The sequence below is a fragment of the Macrosteles quadrilineatus genome, unplaced genomic scaffold, assembly GCF_028750875.1.
Source record: "Macrosteles quadrilineatus isolate MER2022 unplaced genomic scaffold, UCM_ALF_1.0 Scaffold_5__1_contigs__length_97177068, whole genome shotgun sequence".
In the NCBI taxonomy this organism is placed as follows: domain Eukaryota; kingdom Metazoa; phylum Arthropoda; class Insecta; order Hemiptera; family Cicadellidae; genus Macrosteles; species Macrosteles quadrilineatus.
In genome coordinates this window covers 49,964,900-49,990,223 of record NW_026542598.1, presented here as the reverse complement: position 1 = coordinate 49,990,223, position 25,324 = coordinate 49,964,900, and the positions used below count along the sequence as shown (strand labels likewise).

The 25,324-nt window shown below is 38.3% G+C and overlaps 1 protein-coding gene across 2 annotated transcripts in view; it reads right to left on the bottom strand.

The window, feature by feature from the left end:
• The window catches only part of LOC128996048 (glucoside xylosyltransferase 1-like), a 33,780-nt gene that overhangs the window by 4,214 nt on the left and 4,242 nt on the right, over window positions 1-25,324 (bottom strand). The window contains exons 3-7 of one of the 2 annotated variants that reach the window (XM_054421182.1): window positions 19,580-19,711; window positions 15,790-15,982; window positions 14,141-14,290; window positions 13,474-13,646; window positions 9,508-9,650 (exon numbers count right to left, since the gene is read on the bottom strand). In XM_054421182.1, coding sequence (XP_054277157.1) covers window positions 9,508-9,650; window positions 13,474-13,646; window positions 14,141-14,290; window positions 15,790-15,982; window positions 19,580-19,711 — 791 coding nt within the window. The remainder of the gene's footprint in view (window positions 1-9,507; window positions 9,651-13,473; window positions 13,647-14,140; window positions 14,291-15,789; window positions 15,983-19,579; window positions 19,712-25,324) is intronic. The other variant, XM_054421183.1, reaches the window with a different exon arrangement.

Genomic DNA, 25,324 nt, shown 5'->3' with positions numbered 1-25,324 from the left:
AAAAGATGGCGTGAGGCCAGACGAGCGTAAAACTTTAGCAATCACTAACTACCCGGTACCTAGTAATCTTAAACAGTTGCGAAGCTTTGTTGGACTTGTAAATTTTTATAGGAAATTCATCCCACGGTTCAGTGAATTGGCGCGGCCGTTAACGAGCTTGACACGGAAAGATACAGCTTTTGTTTGGGGTCAGGAACAACAGAGGGCGTTTGAGGCGCTAAGAGACTCATTACTGTGCGAACCTATACTAGCATATCCGCAGTTTGATAAGCAATTTATTGTTATCTCAGACGCGAGTCTCGTGGCCATTGGTGGGGTGCTCGCGCAGGAAATTGAGGGGGAGGAGAAACCCATAGCTTATTTCAGTAAAGTTCTGTCGGACGCGCAACAACGTTATTCGGCCACTGAACGGGAGCTCCTGGCTGTCGTGACCTTAGTAAAAGAATGGCGGCCGTACCTGTTGAACACCAGATTTACTATAATAACGGACTGTGCGGCTCTTAAATGGATTTTTTCGTTACGAGATCCTAACTCAAGGTTGATTCGGTGGGCCCTAACGTTGTCTGAATACAGTTATGACGTAGTGCACCGTAAGGGGGTGCAGAATGTACAGGCGGATGCCTTGTCGAGGGTAAACTATGTTGGCGAGGAGGAAGTCCTGAGACCTGTCTGGTCAAGGGAGCTGATATTACGAGAACAGCATAATGATGAATTTTGTAAGTCAAAATTTAATGGATTGGGTAAGTCAGGGGAGTAAAAATTTTTCTTAGATCGGGACCAACTGCTGTATGTTCAGCAGGGTGACGGATGTAAGTTGGTGGTGCCAAAGTCAATGGTTTTCAAAGTATTGTATCAACATCATGATACACCTTTAGCGGGCATATGGGAACAGCTAAAACTCAAGGGGTCATCCAGACACGGTATTTTTGGCCTGGAATGCAGAAGGACATCACGAATTATGTAGATAGCTGTAGGGAATGTGCTTTACGTAAGAGGGGGAATATTAAGACCGCACCTTTGGAGCTATTTGAACCGGAAAGGGAGCCATGGGGGTTGTGCTCGATAGATATTGTGGGACCTTTGCCGGTTACAAGGGCAGGAAATAAATACATTCTAACCTGTATTGATCACTTAACTAGGTATGTAGAGGCAGTTCCTATGAAGGATCAGACCGCGGAAACAGTAGCCAAAGCTTTTGTTCTTAATATCATAGCGCGTCATGGGGCGCCTAAGCGACTTCTTAGTGATAGGGGTACAAATTTCATGTCGAAATTATTTAAGGGGGTGTGTGATCTGTTAGGCATACAAAAGTTACAAACAACGCCGTATCACCCGGCGGGGAACGGCATGATTGAGCGGCAACATGCCACTATTGCTGCAATGTTATCACACTATGTTGATCAAAATGATCCCGATTGGGATGAGCATTTGCCCTTGGTGCTGATGGCACTAAGAAATGTTAAGAATAGGGCTACTAATTCATCCCCCTTCTACCTCCTCCACGGTAGGGAAATGGAGCTTCCAAACGACGATGACTTGGCATGTAAGGAGGTGTCGAATGTTAGCTGTGCGCGGCTAAAGGATCGTCTGTTGGAAGCGTACGATATTGCTAGGGAGTCCACTGTTAGAAGTAGGAATAAGAGTAAGGAGTACTATGATCAGAATACTAAATTGCTTGAGCTTAAGGCTGGGGATGAGGTTTATGTGTTTCACCCCGATATTAAGAACAGTCCCGGGGCAAAATTCAAAAAGTATTTTAGTGGGCCACACCTGGTGTTAAGTAAATTGTCGGATGTAGTCTATGAAGTTCAAATTGATGGTAAGCCAACAAAATTGCATGTAAATAAGATTAAGAAAAGTCGCGAAGCATTGCGAGACGAAATTGTTGCGGGCTATGCCACTGATAAGGGGATCGTTATCGGCCGGAAGGATGATGCGGTAGGCGGTGACAAGGACCAGATAGCGGCGGCCGAGGAGGATACTAATACCAACAGGGATCTATTATTGAATTTCGGCTCGCCACTGTTGATAACGCAAACTGAACCACAACAACCGGATGTGACAGGTGTCGACTTTCCCGATGTCATTGCACACCAAGGGTCAGGGGAGGACTCGGTGTTTGAAGGCATCGGTGAGTTGACATATATTGATGACGAGAGCGATAAGGACTGGCAACCCCCGGCAGGTGAATCGCGGCGCGTGGAGCCACACCTGGTCGAGGATGGGGGACCAGCATATAGGACACGTAACAAGAGAAGGGGTAACTCCCTAACGTAATGTGTGTCAGGGAATTGTCATTGTAAAGTAATGAAGTATTCCAAGGTTTACAAGGAGTTAATCGTATAGTGTAATATTGTATTTAATCTCGTGTTTAATATTGCGTTTGATAGCGTATTTACTTTTTATGTTGATATCGTGTTTGTGTAGTATTCATATTAGTTTTGATATCGCGGTGGCTATTGTAGTTATCGTCGTGATTATGGTGATAAGAACCACTTAAGTGATTGTACATTTCATTGTTACAGTAATTGTGTGGCTGATAGCCATGAAGAATGTAGAGCCTTCCCCAGCGTGGGAATGTCGAGAACGGGTGTGCAATTTCCCGCCGTCTGGGGTAGTTTTTGTCAAGGAGCGCGAAATGACGCTCTCGGGTGACACGTGGACCATCGCTAGCAAAATAGACGTGGGTGGTATGTGACGTTAGTAGAATCAATTACAGACGCGGTAAGCCTGATGGCAAACGACACGGTAATACTGCGGTTTGCCAGAGAGGAATTGGAACGGGTGTTAGTAGGTGTTTCGAGATTGCAGGACCGATTAGGGTCAGTCAGGCTGTTGACGATGTTGGGTTCTGGGGGACGCCAAAAGCGGGGATTGTTGGATGCAGTTGGATCTGGTATGAAATTTCTTTTTGGGACAATGGATAATAATGATCTGTTAACATTAAACTCTCACATAGACGCTTTAGCGTCATTGTCTGAGGATACTATCCATCTGGAAAAGGAACAGTTGTCTTATGTTAAGCAACTTCAGGATGAGGTCAAAATTTCCGAACGGGACATTAAGACATTAGCTGTTGCTATGGATACTAACATGCAGCGGTTTGCAAAATTATTAAATGGGGCAGATGAACAAATTTCGTATTTAAATGCAACCATGTTTCACAGGGCTAAAACTTATTCATTGTTGAGGAGCATTGAATTTACAATAAACACAGTAGATGGGGAACTTGCTCGTGTACAACAGGCTCTTGACACCTTAGCTCAGGGTAAGATAAGTTCATTAATCATTAGCCCTCAGCGACTATTGGCCTTGTTAAATGAAGTAGTTTTAGAACTCCCTGAGGGATTAAGTTTAATTATAAGCCCGGAGGTTAGTTTGGTTCACCTGTATTACAATTTTTGCAAGGCATATGCAGTAGGTTATGGTAGTAGTATCAGAGTAATGTTTGAGGTTCCCTTAAAATCAGTTAACAGACATTTTTCGGTATTTAAAGTTATTTCCCTGCCAATTTATGAGAGAGAGTTGCAGAGATATGTAGAGCTCACAGGTCTGGGGGAGTTCCTGGCAGTCTCGGAGGATCAGCAGAGACATTTAGTACTGTCAGGGGAGTTCCTGGACACCTGCACAAGAGGGCGATTTGCTGTATGCCCACCGGACCTGCCAGTCTACCTGAAGCCTGAAAACCACTGTGAGGCCATGCTGTTCCGGGAGCAAGAGGGGGCAGTACCAGTCACCTGCAATCGGAAGCTGTACCTTGGAAATGTTGACACAAAGATGCACAGGGTGGCCACCAAGGGAAGCTGGGTGTTTAGTACTTCGGAGAAGATTACGGTCACGTTGGAGTGTCCTGCCGAACCACAGCCAGTTGTCATCACCATACAAGGGGCTGGGGTCATCACGAGGTCGGCAGGGTGCCACATACACGCTAGTGACTTTGTTCTCTATCCAATCACTAGAGGGTACATGCAGTTCGAGGGGGCTACGGAATTCAAGATAACTCCCTTCTCTTCAGTATTATCCAGGGAGGAACGTCAATCACTCTCTTCTTATCAAAATTTGAGTAACCAGTATCCAGGCATGGCAACCATACATGGAATAATCAACCAGACACGTCATCCTGGGACAAGCTACGCGCATCTCCAGCTTCTGCTGCGGGAAGCGGAACTACAATCTGAGCGATGGGTTCAGACTACCTTAAACGAGCGTCTAGCAGCGGGAAGTTGCGTCGCCGGAGTTATTATTATCATTCTGGCAGTTCTGACATGGAAGAGGGCCTACATCCAAGGGTGCTGGAGACGAGGACGTCTCACGATTCAAGAGGGCGGAACGACCGGAACGAGAGGGAACGACCAGGTTCCAGAGCGAGCGGAGGATAGACCTGCGCAGACCACGACGGTGTTGACCTTCCCCTAAGGACTAGACAATGATTGGTTTGTACGAGGGGATTGACATTCGCGGTTGCGGTTATAGCAACCGTACTGTGGTGCGAGATATATTGATAAACAGTGTGTTGTTCTTCAACAGGTGAGCGATAGGTAGAGTGGACTACCCAGTAATATTAGTGTAAAAGTGGCGCATGATATATTGCGCTAAGGATGAGAAGTAATTAAGGACACGGCCGGTGACAGCAAGAAATGAACTGGCGTGGTGGAGTGTTGACTGTAAGTGTGCTGTTATAGCAGGGTGATTACGAGGATAATGGACCTACAGGAGGGCGCAGATAGGCGGCCAGTATTTCAGGACTGTGTTCAGAGCTGTATTGTAGCGTTAAGATGTGTTGTTCTAGTCTAGGGTAATCTTGTGTAAAAAAAAAAAAAAAAAAAAAAAATTAAAAATAAAAATAATGAACTAAAATAAAATGAAAATAAATATAATTGGTAGTGTAGTGAATAGGGAAATGCAAACAAACGGATAAGTAAATGGATTGTCATATGAGTAGAACTATTTGATGTGTGTGATTTTTGGTAGTAATTGTTTTAGGTATTATTTTATAGGTGTTTATATAGTATATTTGATGTGTGACCAAATGATGTGTTGTGTTGGGTCTAGCGTAGTATATGGTAGGGGTGCGCTGCGACGCACCTTGTGTGGTTGGCGGCAATGTCGGTTTACGGCTAGGCTGCGAGTGGCTTTGCTGTGGTTGTGGGCGTCGCCTTGCGCCACGAGGCTCAAGGCGTGTCTGTGCGGGGGCGGAATGTGTGGTTTGGCTGATAGCCGATTAACGAATTATGATTGAACCTGGCACAGAGGGATAAATCACCGTGCGCGGTCAGGGAATAGAATACGATTAAACTCTTTTCACGTAAAAATTAGATTTAAATTGGAATTAATTACATCAGATAACGCAAACCTAGGACTAACTTAATTAGCGCCATACGGACTTACGTTTTTCTGGCTTTAATGCCGGATGACCACCCTCGTCACCTTCTTGGTGGCCAAGGTCACAGTGGACACTTCAGTGCGTTCAGCATAGACCGCATTCACCACTATGGAGGTCCCGGTATAGGTGACACGGTAGATATCAGCATCGGCTGGTATAAGAGGTCTTCTCCTTTTGAGGCAACAAAACAAGTCCCTCCAAGTCCAAGTCATAACTAAACTATCACAATCAAAGAAGGGAGCTTATCATAAACGACTTTTAGCGGTAGAGATAAGCTTCCGGTAACCACAGCGCTAGCCGTTGCCGCCACCTAACAAATGGTTGGGAAAATTACCCAACAGTAGTAATACAGTAGTCACATATTTTACTCAATATATATTTTACTATGTTAAAGGGATTTTATTCGATGTATCTGTAATAATAGGATTGTTTAGATACCCTGGATTTATAGTTTTGTCTAATTATATAGGGCCTTATGTGAATTGTATATCTTAATTATTTGACTATTGTAATTGTATTCTATGCCACGAGGGAGAGAGAAATTGCAACCCTAAAGTTTGGCCATTGAAAATGGGCCAAACTTTCATTAATGAGGGGCGAGTGTTGGCATTGAAATCCCAACAAATGTTAATCACTAGAAGCCGTTAGAACATCTGCTTCACAGATGCTACGATAATCACAATATCTATTCACTAACGTAAATTCCTAAATAAAGATTATTGTAACCGTGACGACAGAGGGAAGGGTGCACGCGACCTAGGGCATTCACTAGTAGGCTGACATCTGCCTACCCTAGTTGGGGTAGGTCACGACAACCCTAATATGGACCCCAGTCCATTCATAACCTCCCGTTGGGGTTCACCCTTCGGGCACAATTGTAAAGCACCTCCCCCTTGTCATTGTAGTCCCTACGCCATTCACTAAGCCTCCCCCATTCAGACTAGGGTAACTACCCTTACTACAATAGTCTAACGGTCCGGTATGAAACATTGTATTATTCTCTATAACTTTCCTTTGAATCATCGTGGTTTCCAATTGATCTATTCATAGGCCCAATGTGGCTTGCGGTTGGGGGATGGCCACTGACGCTACTCGCGGTTTATATAAAAGGGGCTCCTAGCCCGGTGGTTGTCATTCCACTCGTACATCGCATCGGTGACATGCTGCCGTCCTAGGTGAGTCTCTCATTATCTCGTGGTAGCTCTCTCTCTCTCTCATTATAACATCTCCGTTTCAGTATTGACTATGTTAGAGTCCCCTAGTCATTCATTGTAATTATCTATCTATATTATACTCTATCTTGTTTGTAATGTCATAAACTACTGCTGTCATAAATAAATAATGTTCTTAGCATACTCCTCCAGTGTAGTTATTGTTCCAAGCTCCCAGTTGCTTGTAGCCCTTCTGGCTAACTAAGCGACATCCAACAAGCAAATTTCCCATATAGGGAATAATAGCGAATTTTCCATATAGGGAATAAGCTATTACCGTAGTACTTATGGGAAGACCTGAACCTGAGACCGACTTACTTTTTCGTTTTGAGGTCCCTAGAGGCCAAAAACACCATCCATTCAAATTCATATATATATATATATATATATATATATATATATATTTATATTGTTATTACATACACCAATGAGGACATGTTAAAGCATTATTATGCGCCTAATGGTTACGGAGAAAATTCAAAAAAATTGTGAGTTTAAAATTCCCATGTTATTCTTATGGAGAATAAGTAAACTGTTGTAGTTTGCTTATTTATGAACAGATTTTGATCAAATTTGGAAAATGAATTTATTTACTACTAATACTAAACTATTAACATTTTACAAAAAAAAAAAAAAAAAAAAAAACACTTATATCCTCCTAGCAGTGAACCTAAGTACTCGTTAAACTAATTCTATATAAATAGGGAATAAATGTGATACAGTATTTTTAAGGAGGCATTTTAGTGTAAATCAGGCAAACAGAAATTCGCTTAGTCTGCAGGTTTGCTGCAGCGGGGGTATTTTTATAGTTTACATAATTTAGACAGTTGTATTCAGGAAAATTTCCATCATAATAAGTTAAAATAACACTGAAACTTAAATAATAAACACCAGTTAGTTGTACATAAAGTGTGAGTTTCCTTTATATTGCTTTTACAATCAAAATAAACTATAACGAGCCATGGCTCAATCCCCTGGTGCTAATATTTATTTGAATCATCCTGTGTTCACATTGATTCCACAAATAAATAATTTTTACAACTAAGCTAACTACGTTAGTTAACTCATCTAATAAATGTTTTCTTCAATCCGAGCAAAACTAAATCTCCTGGTACTACTTAAAAATAAACTGTATGTAATTCATATGAATAAAATGTACATGTATATAAACAATATTTCGGTTTAGTTTTGGATACAGACATGTAGTAATAAAGTCAGATGGGCTGTATATTTTATTTGATCTATTGGGTGCTTTAAACAAATAAAACCTTGTCTTAGCAAATCTGTAAACGAAGCTTATTTCCAATCATTGAGTTTATTGAAACAATAGGGTCATAATGGAATGCAAAATAAGAGTTCCAAGTAAAAACATTCTGAATCCAAAACCATCCAATTAAAAATTTTAAAATCATATTGTATCCAAACTTAGCTTAAAATTCTATAAGAATCAAAACAGAGCCAATTTTCCACAATCTGCACACCTCTAATAAATTAAATTCACATATTTCATTATAGTTTTTTGAGTATAACTAATAACATAACAGTCTGCATGAAATAAAAAACAATTAACATGTTCTGCGGCTTCGTAATAAATCGTAATAATAATTCGTAATAATAATCTGCCGGCCACTGCCAGGAGCGCGGATAGTTAAGGTGCTGCGTGGATGAGTGCACGAAAATGTTTGAATTTAGTTTCATCCAACAGGAGAGACGTATTATTATAGCATGTACTGCGTCCCAGTCGTTGTGAATGTAGTTTTACAAGAACTCAATAGATATCAACAATACAAAATTTCTAGCCAGCCCTCAGTATTGCCAAATGGAGGGAAATGCAGGGGAACTTCCAATAAAAAAAAACTCAAAAAAAGGGTCAAGCACAATTTTGAGGTTAGGTTCCTTCCACAACGCTACAGTATATTCATTATCGTTATTCTATTTCATGTCATTAAATCCAAACCTAAACCTTACATTATAATAACTTTGTAACAGTCCCTACCACTGATAAAATAGTCGGATCTGAAAACAAATAATACCAGATTGAAGTGTAAAACTGGCACAATAAGCAGCAAGCAAAACAATGTCTCACGGCAGTACCTAACCTCACAATGGAACAATATGATTGTAAACGGTGCTTTGACGAGTACTCGTTGCGCGTCACTGGAAAGTGCTAGCAATGACAAGATTACTGGTCATGCACAGTGAACGTGTTAAAGTATTAATTATTAATTATATTACATATATGCTCGTGCTGACAATGTGTCTAGTAATAATAAATTATTATTAAGGGGTTTTATATTATTAATATTGCACTTTTTTACTACAACTAGTGTGGTATGGCTCTAAAACAATAAACAAAATGTACAACTTAATAAATAACAAACATAGAATAAAACATTGTTACAATCAATGTTACAAGTAGAATAGAGAGATAAAGAAAGGTATTTATAACATGGATAAAAATGCTGCTGATGAAAGTGAATATTCTAATTTATATGTGTAGTGTTAAGTTATTGTCTTGTTTGTGCCAGGGAGGGTATTTATTCTTTTTCCTTTATAGATAAGCCTGAGCCAACAAAAGACCTTACAACTTAACATATGAGATTTAAATTTTTTCTATTGAAAGTGTATTGTTTAGTTTAGTCTATGTAATACAAATTTGTACAGTTTACTATTATGTAAATATATCTACAAAAATGTAAACTATCATATATTTTCTAAGCAGACTAATTTCAAAACACTATTTAGCTATACAATACTATCTTAATTTAATCACAGAAATGTCGCTTGAGTATTCAAATGGCAGCTAAAATGTAGTAGGCCTAATTATACAATTTCTTACTGAACACATCGTATCATTGCAGACTTAAGATAATTGTGAACATTTTTTATGTAGATGTATCATATTAAGGTTACCTAAAAGGCTCCTTAGCTAGATAAAGATGCAAGTTTTTGGTGAAGATGTTGCGTACTTTTCCACAATTTGTGTGGCTAGTTGCATCTAACCTGTTTTCTAGAGGCAGCAGAAGGTTCTGGTAGGCATCCGTACCCAGCTGGTACTGAAAAATAACAAATTATATCACTAAACCTGATAGAAAATAATTTTAGGATTGGAATGCCTCATAGCCACCTCTATTACAAGGCCGCAGCGAGACAAAAGTGGCAACACTGCAGTATGTCATTCTGAAACAGCTGTTGCACTAATTTATAATGAAGCATGAGCAATGTTTATGTTCACACGTTTCTTATTCCTGTTAAGGTAAACGCACCAGTAGCTGACAGTATAAGAAACTATACGCACTTAATAATCCGTGGTTTTGAATAAATAGGAACTAAAGAGATATTACGGATTTCATGTGATTCTAAATTTAGTGTAGTTTTCAAATTTGTCATACAAAAAGGGGTTTTTAAATATATTTTATAAAATTTTTAAACTTAATTCAACCTTTGTACGTGTTCCAGTGGCTGACAGTGAAAAAAGTGCTTGTACCAGTAGCTGACTGTCAATTGTCCCAGTAGCTGACACTGGCACTATAAATGTGCTAGCTGCTAAACCTAAGGGTATTATAATTTATAAGACGAATACAATCTAACTTAATAATTAAATTATAAAATAATGTAAAACGTTATTAAAAAAATTTATTTTACATATTTTAAAATAAAAAATATTTACATTAAAAAATATATACCTATATATTTTATATATATTTAAAAAAATATACATTTTTTAAGATAATTTGGCTTATAAATTAAAAAAGTAAAATCATTTTATAAAAATGTGAGATCACATAAATTATAAATAACATGCAAATGTCGATGGGTAAAACCAATTTAATATTGTGCAAGTAGCAAATATCCCCTGTCAGCTAGTGGAACTTGTATGGCTTTTGTGTACCAAAGCCTGACATTGATATAATTTTAAATCCAAAACCCCTAACACCCCAATTTTTCATGAAATTGTCAACAAAGGTATAATTGATCAAAATAATGAGCCTAATCATTAATACGATTTAGGGATGGACGGGTCCCGAAATTTCGGGAAATTTTCGGGAAAAAAATATTCCCGATTATCGGGACGGGATTACATTTGACTCGGGAATTTTTCGGGACGGGATTTGGTCCGATCGTCGGCGATTTTTCCGCTTCGCGAATGCCGATAACGCCGTTATTGCGAGCGATAGGTCCGCGAACGCAAGAGACGAAGTCGTTTCGACGATTACGCCCTGACCGCGGAGTCATAACGACGATCGCCCCGTGGCCGCGAGTCATACCGACGATCGCGCCGTGACCGCGGAGTCCTACCGACAATCGCGCCGTGACCGCGGAGTCCTACCGACGATCGCGCCGTGACCGCGGAGTCCTACCGACGATCGCGCCGTTACCGTGGAGTCATACTGACGATCATGCCGTGATCGCGAGTCATACCGAAGATCATGGCGTGACCGCGAGTCATACCGACGATAACCCCGTGACCGCGGAGTCATAACGACGATCGCCCCGTGGCCGCGAGTCATACCGACGATCGCGCCGTGACCGCGAGTCATGACGACGATCGCGCCGTGACCGCGAGTCATGACGACGATCGCGCCGTGACCGCGAGTCATGACGACGATCGCGCCGTTACCGTGGAGTCATACTGACTATCAGGCCGTGATCGCGAGTCATGCCGACGATCGCGCCGTTACCGTGGAGTCATACTGACTATCAGGCCGTGATCGCGAGTCATACCGACGATCATGCCGTGACCGCGAGTCATAACGACGATCGCCCCGTGGCCGCGAGTCATAACGACGATCGCCCCGTGGCCGCGAGTCATACCGACGATCGCGCCGTGACCGCGGAGTCCTACCGACGATCGCGCCGTGACCGCGGAGTCCTACCGACGATCGCGCCGTTACCGTGGAGTCATACTGACTATCAGGCCGTGATCGCGAGTCATACCGACGATCATGCCGTGACCGCGAGTCATAACGACGATCGCCCCGTGGCCGCGAGTCATAACGACGATCGCCCCGTGGCCGCGAGTCATACCGACGATCGCGCCGTGACCGCGGAGTCCTACCGACGATCGCGCCGTGACCGCGGAGTCCTACCGACGATCGCGCCGTGACCGCGGAGTCCTACCGACGATCGCGCCGTTACCGTGGAGTCATACTGACGATCAGGCCGTGATCGCGAGTCATACCGACGATCATGCCGTGACCGCGAGTCATGACGACGATCGCGCCGTGACCGCGGAGTCATGCTGACGATCGCGCCGTGACCGCGGAGTCATGCTGACGATCGAGCCATGATTGCGAGTCATACCGACGATCATGCCGTGACCGCGAGTCATACCGACGATAACCCCGTGACCGCGGAGTCATACCGACGATCGCGCCGTGACCGCGAGTCATACCGACGATCGCGCCGTGACCGCGAGTCATACCGACGATCGCGCCGTGACCGCGAGTCATGACGACGATCGCGCCGTGACCGCGAGTCATGACGACGATCGCGCCGTGACCGCGAGTCATGACGACGATCGCGCCGTGACCGCGAGTCATGACGACGATCGCGCCGTGACCGTGAGTCATACAGACGATCACCCCGTGACCCGCGAGTCACAAGTTTCTATAGGTACCTGTAAATTGTTACCCAATATTTTGGTTTTTATAGATCAGTGCCACAAATGGTAAAAATTGATTTCGTATGTCTTTTTTTGGTAACTGCAATACAGTACTTTCTTTTTATGCACAGAAAAAAATCCCGTCCCGTCCCGTCCCGAAAATCGGGAAGGAAATAAAAATCCCGTCCCGTCCCGTCCCGAACTAAAAATTCAATCCCGTCCATCCCTAATACTATTTAAGAAATTTAGCGAAATGACAAAAAACCAAACTTACTTTCTTAACAATTTCATTAAGGGAATCAACTAAATGTGATGTGTACAGACAGGGTCGCTTTCAAACCACCACCATTCCGCGAGTATGGGCTAAATTTCACTGATTTTTTTGTAAACAAATCAAGGATAAACATATGTTCTTCTAACAATGCAATCATGTGTAAATATTTTTAAGAGACCACATTATAATGTTAAGAAACTCAAACTGTCAGCTTCTGGAGCACTGTCAGCTACTGGTGCATTTACCTTATTACCTTGACAATATCCATCCCGGTGCGACGTTGCTACACACAAACACCACAGCCTTGTATTAGAGGCTATATTATTACGTACAGTAGAGCCTCACAACCATTTTTAATTCTATTTATTCACTGCTAAAAACAGAATAAAATATTTCACTGACATAATTACATAAAAAAAATAATTAAATAGAGTAATAATTACAAAATGGAAAAGCACCAGTAGTTGTTTTTAAATCAAACAGTCTTGGCATTCTTAACATTCCACAATTATAATTATTGAAAATCTACTTGCAATATATGTAGCCTATATATAAAACTACGTACTTACAAGCATTCATATAAAAGTATGTAGATATTTGACAAATTTGATCAATGTGGTTCCACTTAAGCTCTAGCTAGATGTGTAATTAGAAGCGTTTTCACACAATTCCATTAGCTAATTATTGATTAATATGGGAGCCTTTATACGAGAGTTTTCATGACTTTAGTCACACATATAAAAAACTGGTATTATTGGCTTCTGGGGACTTAATATGAAAAACTTACACTAGAAAAAATCCCGAACTTGGTTTTTACCATGAAGATTACGTTATACGGTAATGGCACTTGTCAATATACAAATTTCCTTACAGTAAACGTACATTGCAATGTAAAACAACAAATTGTTGGCCAACATTCAAACTCAAACTTTGAGTAACAGATAACTCACAAAGATAGGTTGCTAATAAAAATATTAGGCCTAGTAATGAAATAATCCACCTCTTCCAAAGCAGAGAAGATGGCCTTAAATGTGGTTTGCCTGTCTGAGTGGAAGGTTCCCCGTGAGCCATGTACTACAGCGACCCCGTGAGCGTGAGCATCTTGACACACACTCATGTACATACAGTGGTCGGAGCGGTAGTTGTAGCGGCACGAGTACACGTACAAAGATTCTGCCAAAACATAAAATGACAATAAAATTATTCTTTATTGGGACAAACTTAGAACCTCATGGTCCTTTGTCACAGTTAACCTCTAAATAATAGTAATAATAACATGTTAGGAACGAAAATGAATCAACTACAAAGTTTGTTGTATAAAAAGTAATAAAAACTTCTTTTGTTTCCCTAACGTGAAGTCACACACATACACTCCCTGCTGCAATGCACACCATCCGGTGCGGTCCTATCCAACCCGGTACTGCACGGGTATTTATTTTATACTAAGCTATTTATATTCACTAAAAAACACACTTTATTATACCCTCCCTGTAGCAGTAAACCTAGGTACTTGAAAAACTTAACGTCATTTAAATAAATTTGTGAAAATTAAATCAGCCAAGTGGAAATTTGCTTAGTCTGCAGGTTTGCTGAGGCAGGGGTATTTTTAATCTATCCGTTTCCCGTGGACCACCCTGTAGAATGACTGGGCATTGACAGTAATATACCTGGATGATAGTGGAAAATGATGTTTATGATGTCTTGATCACCCCACGTGATTTTCAACCGGAAAGCCTTGTATATTGGTGAGAGGTATTGGTCCCACCCAAACTGGCGCATGCGGGTCAAGTTCATCAACATCACACCTGAGTTGACACCTGGAAAACAGATTTTTAGTTTGCCATAACAATTATACATAATCAATTCACTTGATTTACTATGATTAAAACAGATAATTTTTTTCTTGCAGAACTAAATAGTATTTATTTATCTATCTGATGTTGTTATAACATTTTAGTTTTACATAAACTGTCTCTAATACATTTTTTTTTTTCTGAGATGTCAAAAGTGAGGTTTTGTTGCGACACAAGTAGGGTAGGCCTACCAAAGTTTATGTTTTTATCTTTTATGTTGTGTAAAATGTGTTGTAAAAAGTTGACAAGAACCAGAATGTTCGCATATTTATAATGAATTGACCTCTAGAAGAATGTGCTGAAGATGGCTTTATGAAGCCAAAACAGCTGTACACTGAGTACAAAAACTGGATTGCTTCCAAGACGGTAAGTCTTATATATTATATTATTTAAAAAGCAAATCCTGGTCAGCCAACCACAAAGTATGGTTAATTTCTTTAGAATCTGAATCTTCCGTAAATATACATTCACTATACATTTTTTTTTGGATAAATTGGCTCAAAATTGTTAGAAGTATAAAATTCCTTGTAAATAAACTAACATAATGATAATAGTTGAAATTCACGGAAAATCCCCGAACAATACTATTTTCACGCACATTTCCTATTTTTTTCACGGCGGTTAAAATTCACGCATAATTCCTGATTTTCCTAGAATTTCCAATCGCTGACAACCCTGTATTACCATTAACATATACAAATATAAATACATTTTCCAACCTATTTGACACATGTAAATTCACACTGCAAACATATTCAAGTCAGAAAATAGCTATTTACATTACAAGTGTAGTAAGAGCGCGTTTACATCACGCGTGAATGTTGTGCAACGAGCGGAAGCGAGTTGCATAATTCTCCTAAGTGATGTAAACAAGCTCTTGCGTAACATGTAACGTACAAGATTTTACCTGACCCAACAATATACAGGAGGTTACGAACAATATTTTGCATTATCCATTTCACTCATCTTCTAACAGTAACGTTCATTTACAAACAAAAGCTAGGTTAGGAAAATTCTTCAAAGCATTACAATAAAATTCAAGAGCACAGCTGATTTCTAGCGTTAAACGTCGTTAGCTCCATAGAGGTGTATTTTTTAAGTTAAGCGCTCAATGTTATTTAAATGGGTTTCATTACCTCACCGAGTGAGTTTTTTCAACTTTACATCACTCGAGAAGTAAAGAAGTTGTATACATCATGCTTGGGATAGGGAAGTTTAACATGGCGGGTTAAGTAAAATAAATAATAGATGTTAAAATGTCAATTGATTTTGACCAGTCACACCCATCATAATTGCTCATGAGATGAATCAGTATTATCCGCCATTTAACATCTAAATGTATATTTTACTGACTTGAAAATTTTAGTCTAAATTTTCAAAAGGTTTGGAAGACAGACATACTTTTATTACTCATACTTTTTCCATATAAAATGAAGACAAAAGCACAAAAGGCCTAGACTTACCCAGCTTGCCATAGTAAGGGTGCCTGGCGAAGCGGTTGTACCAGCCGGTGTTGGGGTCCTCGTGTTCCGGAGCGAGTGCTGCCATCTGAGAGCTGTTCATGCGGTGGAAATGCTGCCAAATATCCTCCAGTTGTGTGAGGAACAGAGTGTCTGTGTCTACATAGAGCACAGAGTCGTACTGCTTCAGCAAACTCTGCACAGAGAGGAAAGTCGAGCCATGGTTTATTAAGCTAGAAAAACTCACAGTAGTAAATTTGAATAAAAGGGACTCAACATATAATAATCTGCTATAAAGAGACTACAACTATTCATTAATCTTTCACTTATAGCCGCTTAGGCCTTACTCATGCATTGCAACAGGGCATGAACCCTACAAAGCTGCTACCAAAACTAATATTTGGCCTATTACAATTTATTCTAAAAATGTACCTATACATCTTCTTAACCCTTCGAGTGCTATGCGACGATATATCGGCGTTTACTAAAATCTCTAAGGGATATAGAGAGGAAGGTAATTTTAACAAAAAGTAGCAAAACAGCCATTGGTGACCTGCATGTTCATAGGATAGACTAACCACTTAGCTAAAATTCAAGAGCACAGCTGATTTCTAGCGTTAAACGTCGTTAGCTCCATAGAGGTATATTTTTTTATAGAGGTATGTTGAGGAGCGAGCTGGCGTAGTGGTTAGAGCGCGGGACTTCAGTCCCTGAGGTCACGGGTTCGATCCCCGCCAAGTCACCAATGGATTTTATCTAAGTGATAATGCCGCAACTCCTAGGTCTAGCCTGAAGTAATGTGAAAAACAATCCCAGGCTCGTGCCTAGAGTCCTTAGGGGAAAAAAAAAACCACTTAGCTAAAAGATTTGCCCAATCCGATGATTCGAGGCCCAGTGCCCCAGTGGTTGTAGTATATCACTACAAACACACAGGTCACTAATTATTTGCCACACAAGACGGGATTCGATCCCGAGCAGACGAATACCACTGGCCTAGTGACACACGCCCTAGCCACCTCGGCTATCTGTGCTTGAAGACTGAGGTGTCAAAAACCGGTATTCAAGCTGACGCCAACGGTTGCGAACAGATAGCGCTACAGCAAGTTGTTCAATGCGTTACTAGGTAGGTAGCAGCACTAAATTGGTCACAGACTATTTAGATGATATTTTTCAGTTGAACCACAACAATGATCATAGATTGTGTTACTGACGCTTTGCTGCAAAAAAGTATTTTTCCTAAAATGGCTATATTATAATAACCTTATCAAACTAAATCAAGGTTAAATTCAATCTTAAATTGTGAACTAGACGTCTTTTGATTTTATGAGATTCTGGTTACAAATAATGCTATCAGAACATAACAATTTATAAGAAAACTTGGAAATTTAGAACAAAAACAAAGTTTTATTTAATGTTTACTACAAATACCCGGACTTTTCTTTGTTATATATTTGTTATTGTCTTATTATTCCAAATTAGCCTAATTAATAAAATAGTGACAACAATACAGTTACAATTCAACAGCAAGTAATGGAATTAAAGGCTAAAAAAAGTCTTACGAAATACGAATTATTGGCCTAGCACTGAAAGTGTTAAACTAATGATACTAGTTAAAACTCATGACCTAATCTCACAAAATATCCATTAGGCAAAGCATTTTTTCCAATCAGGTGTGCAACAGTTTAAAAGTACAGTAAAACTTCCCTAACTCGGCAGTTTGTGGACCCAGAGAATGTCAAGCTATCCAGAACATTGAAAATTTTGATGGGGTTTAAGTAACTAATACCATAGATAAAACATACTCCCTTAGTAGATTTCCCATCCTTATAGAACAGCTGAAGCCAATTTATGTTAGTTCTGTCCGGTGTACTGTAGAGTCGTGTTTTGTTAACAATTTGTTTCTTGCTTTCAGTAATTTAAAACCTTGTTTAACCAAATAAAACTATCTAATCATAAACAATAACTTGTCCACTAGCTATATACCAAACGGTGAGGCACAAATCACGAGAAACAATAGAAAATAATATCATGTTCTAAAATAATAGAAACAAATTGAAAACAAAACACGACATCTACAGTACACCGGACAGAACTAACAATAAAATTGGCTTCAGCTTTTCCATAAGGATGGGTAATCTACTAGGGCCCGGTTTCCCCAACTCACTTAAACTTAGTTTTAAGTTAAACGGCGATTTAAACTTAAGTTAACTTTGATTTGTGTTTCCCCAAATTTAAACTAGGTATTAATCCAAGTTCAAACTAAACCACCTCTCGACTAGGTTTAACTACTGGGGATAAAATAAACTGAGTTCAAATTAGTAAATTACAACAGTAACATAACCTCAAATCAAAACAAAAAGTAGGTGTTAAAACAATAATAATTGAAGCAACTACAAATTCATTTGGACGAAAATAGGCTTGGTTTAGGGCTAGCTTATAATTTAAGTTTTATTTACATTTATTATGGTGATTATTATTTCTTTTTTTGTACATTTGATTTTATTTCAAATTAGGCTACTATTGCAGTATTTGTCCCTTAACTCAAATGGAAGAGTTAATAGACATTTTCGAAGAAGTAGAAGATGGAAGATTATGACACTTTAGTACCTAGAACCAACTAGAACAAGAGGGCCCACTAAAATAAGGGACAGAATTGAGTGAATTGACCATTTCAATAAATGGAATGAATCTGAATTTGATAACAACTTATAATAACTTGTTAACATAACCTTAAACAGAGATGTTATTCTAAAATTCTAGCTGCATTCGCACTTTGCTGTCTGCTCTACTGAGTTGTAGCGCAGCGTTGTGGTGGTTGTAGGAAACAAAACACTAGCCCTAAGCCCACCGAAGATTCCTTACAAAAACACATTCAGGATTGCCAACCGCTCGAATGGCCGTTTATCTTAAACGAAGCCAGTAAAATGTTGGAGAAACCGAACACACATTTTAAACGGAGTTTAAAAATAAACTAGTTTATTATAAACGTAGTTTACACCATTTTGGGGAAACCGGGCCTAAGGAGTATATTTTATCTATACTAATAACATAACAGACTAATTTTTACATATAAATAAATTTATTGCTTAGGCTACATGAGTAAAGAAAACATATTGTTTACACTTATGGAGTAAACAATCTTCAAATAAATTTAAAATGTTCAGCAATTAAAATTAATGTTCTGGAAAAATTGCTTTTTTGCAGCCCTATCAGCTGTTACTTAACTGTTGAGTTAGTGATGTTTTACTGTAATACTGTTCATGGACAAGTGTGGATAGTAGCAATCGTTGTAAACAGTTTAAAGAAATGTTGTTTAGTATGGGTTATCATAGTCTTTATGTGGGCTGGGATCACAGTAATTGGAGCCCAAAGATTAAACTGAACAAAGTAAATAATAGGCTTTAGACTTTTCATCTGAGCAAAATAATGATCACTAAATTAAGAAAATCACTGAATATTCAAAACCTCAACTCTTAATTTTTTAGAAGAGCACCTTCAATTATTTAAGATGAGGACGCCACTATATTCGTATTATAACCCCGTGGCGCGATCTCATAGTCCGAAATGTTCCTTAGACACAGCTGTTAATTAATAGCCCATACAGCCAATGACAACTAAGGGACCTACAGTTTATAGTGGAATCCGAACCACATTTTTCCTTGTAATTAACAAATTGGTCTAATTATTAGGATAGTACTACGGACAGTCATAGTACTCACTAGTGTGGACGTTAATCCACACCAGGGAGTGGATTTTATAATCCACCTTATAAAACTGCCACTACAATACTTACCGGAAGGAATAACCGCTGAGCAGCACAAGGTTTAAACAGTTTACGCCATTCTTCTTTTCCGTTTTCTGGGAATGCTACATGATGTATTTCATAGGTGTATGTCTTGTTAACAAGAATTTTCCATTCATCAAGCTGAAAATAACAAATAAATAGGCTTATGTTCTTTTTTATATGTAACTCTCCATGCCAGGTATTTTTTATACTTGGCACCCAATTAAATTTCAGGATGGAAATACAGATAGGTTACTTTATCAATGTTCTTAAGTATTTCTGTATTCTAATTGTATCAAGAGCATAATTTTGTATACTTCTCTTTTTTTTTAAAGAGGTTGGCGGCCTCTTTTCACCTTGCATTTGCCCGTCCACATAGACTAAGCGCCCGTGCGTGGAACGTTTACAGCAAAGCAAGGAGTGAGCCGGTACAGTACAAAGGTGAACTGTACTGATAAATTATAGTGGCAGTGACCTTTTAAGAAGATCATTGATATGACAGCGCACACTAATTTGATTGTAGCAGAATTACCATACAAGTATCATGCAGCCCAACTAAATAATAGAGTTACTTGCTTGAATATGGAGATAGAGCAGTTGGTAAATAATGCTAAGCATGCAGTTCTGTTACCACTAGGTGACCTCTCCCGTACGCTGTACACAAAATACGGCCTTCACTTCAACAGATTGGGCAAAAATAAAATTGCTTGCATGTTGCGAGATATTTTTTATCCACAACCCCAAGACCCATCTTACAATGAGTTAACATTTGAAGAAAACATGGTTGATGTTAGGGACGAAAATATGAGACAAACTTTTGAAAAGTATAAAGCTGACTCCACAGTTGCGTTTGCTCATACTATTTCTGCCGACATAAACTGTAATAGAAACATGAGCGCCGGAGTGGCAGTTACATTTAGACAAACATTCGGAAGGCCAAAAAAAGAAGATTTCATTGATACTAAATTAACTTGTCAGGTGATAAATGAGGGTGCCAGTATTTTTAGTTTGGTGACAAAGCCTGAATATTTTCAAAAGCCAAAATATGATGATTACAAGGAATCTTTTTCACAGCTCACAAAACATTTTAAAATCCGAAAACTAAAAACCTTGATTTGTTCGCCGATGGGCTGCGTGCGAGATCATATTAAGCTTCACCAGTTTGTCTCAAATGCCCTATATTTTCATGTACAGACCGGAGCTAGGATCATCATCATCTCCCATGACCAGGACTCTGATCGAGTATTGAGAAATGGACTGTCTCATTCAGCTTTTCTGTCAAGACTTAGAAAGGAAATACAGAGGCATACAAAGTTGTCAGCTACTGAGCAGGATGCTGCTATGTCTGAAGCTGTGGCGACTCCAGGTCCATCACCCCACCATGACCATCCAACATCTCAGAGGCCAGACGATGATGTGCCTACCCTGGCCAGCCTCAACACCTTCCCTCCACTCACCCCATCACACTACCAGTTACAGCATAGTGAAAATATCAAGTGCAAAAGTGGTAGTGAAAAGCAGAGTACAAGTGATACCCAGGGTAATATTGATCTGCCAAAGACTCCCATTTCTGGCAGCAATGAGAATGATTTTTTATAGATAGGAAATTATTATTGTCAAAAAAGATACATTCAATTGATAATGAAATACACATAAATAATAGTCAAAATAACATGGATGATGTTCATTTAACTAACAAAAAACGACTGGAAAGTGAAACTTTTATGAATTTGGATTTTGAAAACCCACTAGACATCTCTGAAAATGTATCTTTTTTGCCAAATGGTTGTTTGAGGTGTAAAGATACTACTGTAAATAATGTAAAAATGTTCAAAAATAACACCTCCTCTCCTATTGTAACAAACAAACATTCCTCTAACGTATTAATTCTCCATCAAAATATCCAGCATTTTTCATCTCGTACTTTATCCCTTGAAATTATTTTAGACGAACTAAAGCCCCATTTTGTTATTCTTAGTGAACACAAGCTCAATAATGATGAAATTAGTTTTGCACACATTTCTAACTATAATATTGTAAGCTATTACTGTAGGAAAACCTACTTAGGTGGAGGTGTTATGATTCTTTCTCGTGACTGTAACCATATTAAAGTAAAAAAAATTATAATTCCTGCAGTTGAAAATTTGGTTAAGGATAAGTATTTTGAATGTTGTATGATTGAGGCGAGAGTTAATGATTTCATATTTTTATTGGTTGGTTTGTATAGAACTCCAGGATCTGTATACGAAAATATTTTTCTTGAAAAATTAGATAGTTTGTTAGGCCTTATTTTTGAAAAATATGAAAGAGTAATTGTGGCTGGAGACATTAATATTAACGTTCTTAAGTTTTCCAAGGGCTATCAGATATTCAATAATATTTTAAATGAATATAATATGCATTATTTGGTAGACTTTCCTACTAGAATAACATTAGAGGGTGAAAGTGGTATTGATAATATATTTACTACAATTCCTAAAAACAATCTTTTAGTATCAGGCCTAATCACTGAGCTCTCTGATCATGACGCTCAACTCTTAGAAATTCGGGACATCTCTTCTAAACAAAAGTTTAACAAACCTACTATTAAATCTAGTAGAAAATTCCTTCCTGAAAATTTAACCAAATTCAAAAATTATCTTGCACAGGAAACGTGGACTGATTTATATTTAGCGACTGTAGAGGAAAAATATGATGTATTTTTTAATATCCTTATGTTTTATTTTGATAGTTGCTTTCCTAAGTTAAAGTCTCGTGCCTGTTCAAAATCAAAAAATTGGATTACTCCGGAACTTAAGTTAGCTAAAGATGAAATAATACTATTAAGCCGAGAAATTAGGGTAAATAAGGATAAGTTTTTAATAAAAAAGCTAAAAGACCTGAAAAGAAGCTACGCAGCCCAATTAAATAGTACTAAACGACATTATATCGAAAGCAATATAAGAAATGCCAGTAATGTCTCAAAAACTACTTGGAATATTATTAATAGGGAACTAAACAGAAACCGAGTTCGTAAAAATGAAATCCAATTAAAAATTGGTAACTTTGAATACACTGAACCTGATGATATATGTGAAATATTTAATGATCATTTTGTAAGTTTGGTAGATAGGATTGGGGACTTGTCTTCGGGAGCTCTTGGTGCAATCTCAAATCCTGTAAATTCAGTAAAATTTTATTTAAAGCCTGTTGATGAAGCTGAAGTAGACAAGATTCTTTCTTCTTTTGAAAACAAGTTTACCTGTGGTTTTGATGATATTCCTATGCCTGTTTTAAAAAGTGCTAAAGATGTTTTAGCTAAACCATTGGCTCATTTAATCAACTCTTCTTTCATTTCAGGAATATTTCCAAGTAAATTAAAAATCTCTAAAATTAAAACATTACATAAATCTGGTAGCAATAAGGACCCTTCTAATTACAGACCATTATCTATTTTGCCATGCTTATCAAAAATCTATGAGCGTGCCATGCATTCACGATTAATGAATTTCTTAGAAAATAATAGCTTATTTGATACTGAGCAGCATGGATTCAGGCCCGGTAAATCGCAACAATTGATTTGATAGAAACTATAATTGATGCTATTGATAAGGGTGAGAGCACTGTCGGGGTGTTTATGGATATTAGTAAAGCCTTTGATAGTGTCTGCCATTCAACATTAATTTCAATTTTAAAAAATTTTGGTTTTGCTAACAATGCTTTAAATTGGTTTCAATCTTACCTTGAAAACAGATTACAATATGTGGAAATTAATCATATAAATAACTTCAACCAATTAAGAAATGTAAAATCCTCATTGAGGTGTATCAAATATGGTGTACCTCAAGGTTCGATTCTTGGTCCCATTTTATTTCTTTGTTATATTAAAGGTCTGCCAACAGCATTAACAGATAATATGGCAAAATTGTGTCTATATGCTGATGATGCAAATTTGTTGGTTTCTGGTAAATGTTTTAATAAAATACAAGAGTCGGCCCAAAACAATCTGTTATCTATAAAAAACTACTTAAACTTCAATAAATTATTTCTCAATTTTAATAAAACCAATTTTATGTCATTCAGTACAGCACAAAAGAAAAATCCAGAATTCTGTATTAAAGTAAATGATCTCCAAATTACTCAGGTAAAGGTAACAAGATTTTTGGGTTTATTGCTTGATGAAAATTTATCATGGTCACTCCATACGGATAAATTGTTACATAAAATTTCCTCGGGTTTATTTGCCTTAAGAAATCTGTCAAAATTTTGTTCCCTTGAGATATTGCTTAAGGTTTACCATGCACATATCAACTCACACATTACATTTGGTATTGAGTTATATGGAGCTACAAGTAATCAAAATTTACAAAGTATTCTAATCCTTCAAAAAAGGGCAATAAGAATCATGTTAAATCTGGATGATGAAGAATCGGCCAAAAAATATTTTCCTAAATTAAAAATTCTAACCGTTTACAGCTCATATATATTGCACACTATTATGCATGTGAGGGCTTCTGAAGACAAGGTGCCACTGCTGGGGGATAATCATAGATATAATACTAGGCATAAAAATTATCCATCCGTAACACAACACAAACTGGAGTTTTATAACAAGAAACCAACAGCTGCAGGTATTAGGTTTTTGTACCATCTACCAAAAGAAATATTTGATATAAAAAACATTAGGTCTTTTAAAAAAAAACTTAAATTGTTACTAATTGATAGAGCATTTTACTCATTTGAAGAGTTTTACAACATGTAATTACATTAATTAAATTTTCCTGTTTTATTTAGTTTAACAAAGTATTTTTAATTAGTAATAAGCTGTTTTGACGCCATTCTGTATTTATGCATATATTTCATGTAGGTATATAATGTATAAATCTTGAATAAAGCTTTTCTGATTCTGATTCTGATTCTGATTCTGATCCGAACCCACGACATCGCTGCCTTGGGCCCGAAGTCCGCGATGCTACCGACTGAGCCACCGACTCACATAAAACAGAAACTCCACAGAAACATTGTTAGTCGTCTCTCTCTATGATATTTTATTTAGTTTCCAGCAATGTTTCTTTTCGAGAACCGCACAGCTGGAAGTTTTTTGTGAATCAACTCATACACATGATCTTTATTCACACTTTTTTTAGCATTCTCGCTGTTTTTTTTTTAATAGGAGATTTTTAATATCTTCAAATTCAAGACGGGTCATTTTTGTAGTTTCTGGAACCTTTGTGTACTTCTAACTTTGGTTCTGATAAAAGTTTTGACCATAATGGAAAATTTCTTCAAGAAACTTGCAGGTAAGTCCATCTTCGCTTCTTTCTCAGTAAACTTACCTCATAATTCAGAAAGATAACACATACACATACACTACATCTCCTTCAGTCACCCTTTTGACAGACACTTGTTGGATAATGCAGACATAAACAAAATCAGAAACTGAATCATCGGACGGCAGATAGGATACAATGTTATTATATCCCTTACATTACTCCCTCTCATTATATCTCCTACAATTGGAAGACTATGTCACACAGAAATTATGTGCAGGTATAAATTCAGAAGAGTAACTTACGAGTTGCAAACAGTGTAGGCAAACATTCACTAAGAAATGAGGAAAGATATGTCGCAACAAAGATAAGACCTAACTATTTTTCCAGCTTAAATTTATGAATTGCTGACTAACAACAGTTTTTAACCCTTCCCGGACGGGTGACGGATATATCCGCCTAAGTCTTTGGCATTAAAGGGCGGGTGGCGGATATATCCGCTTAT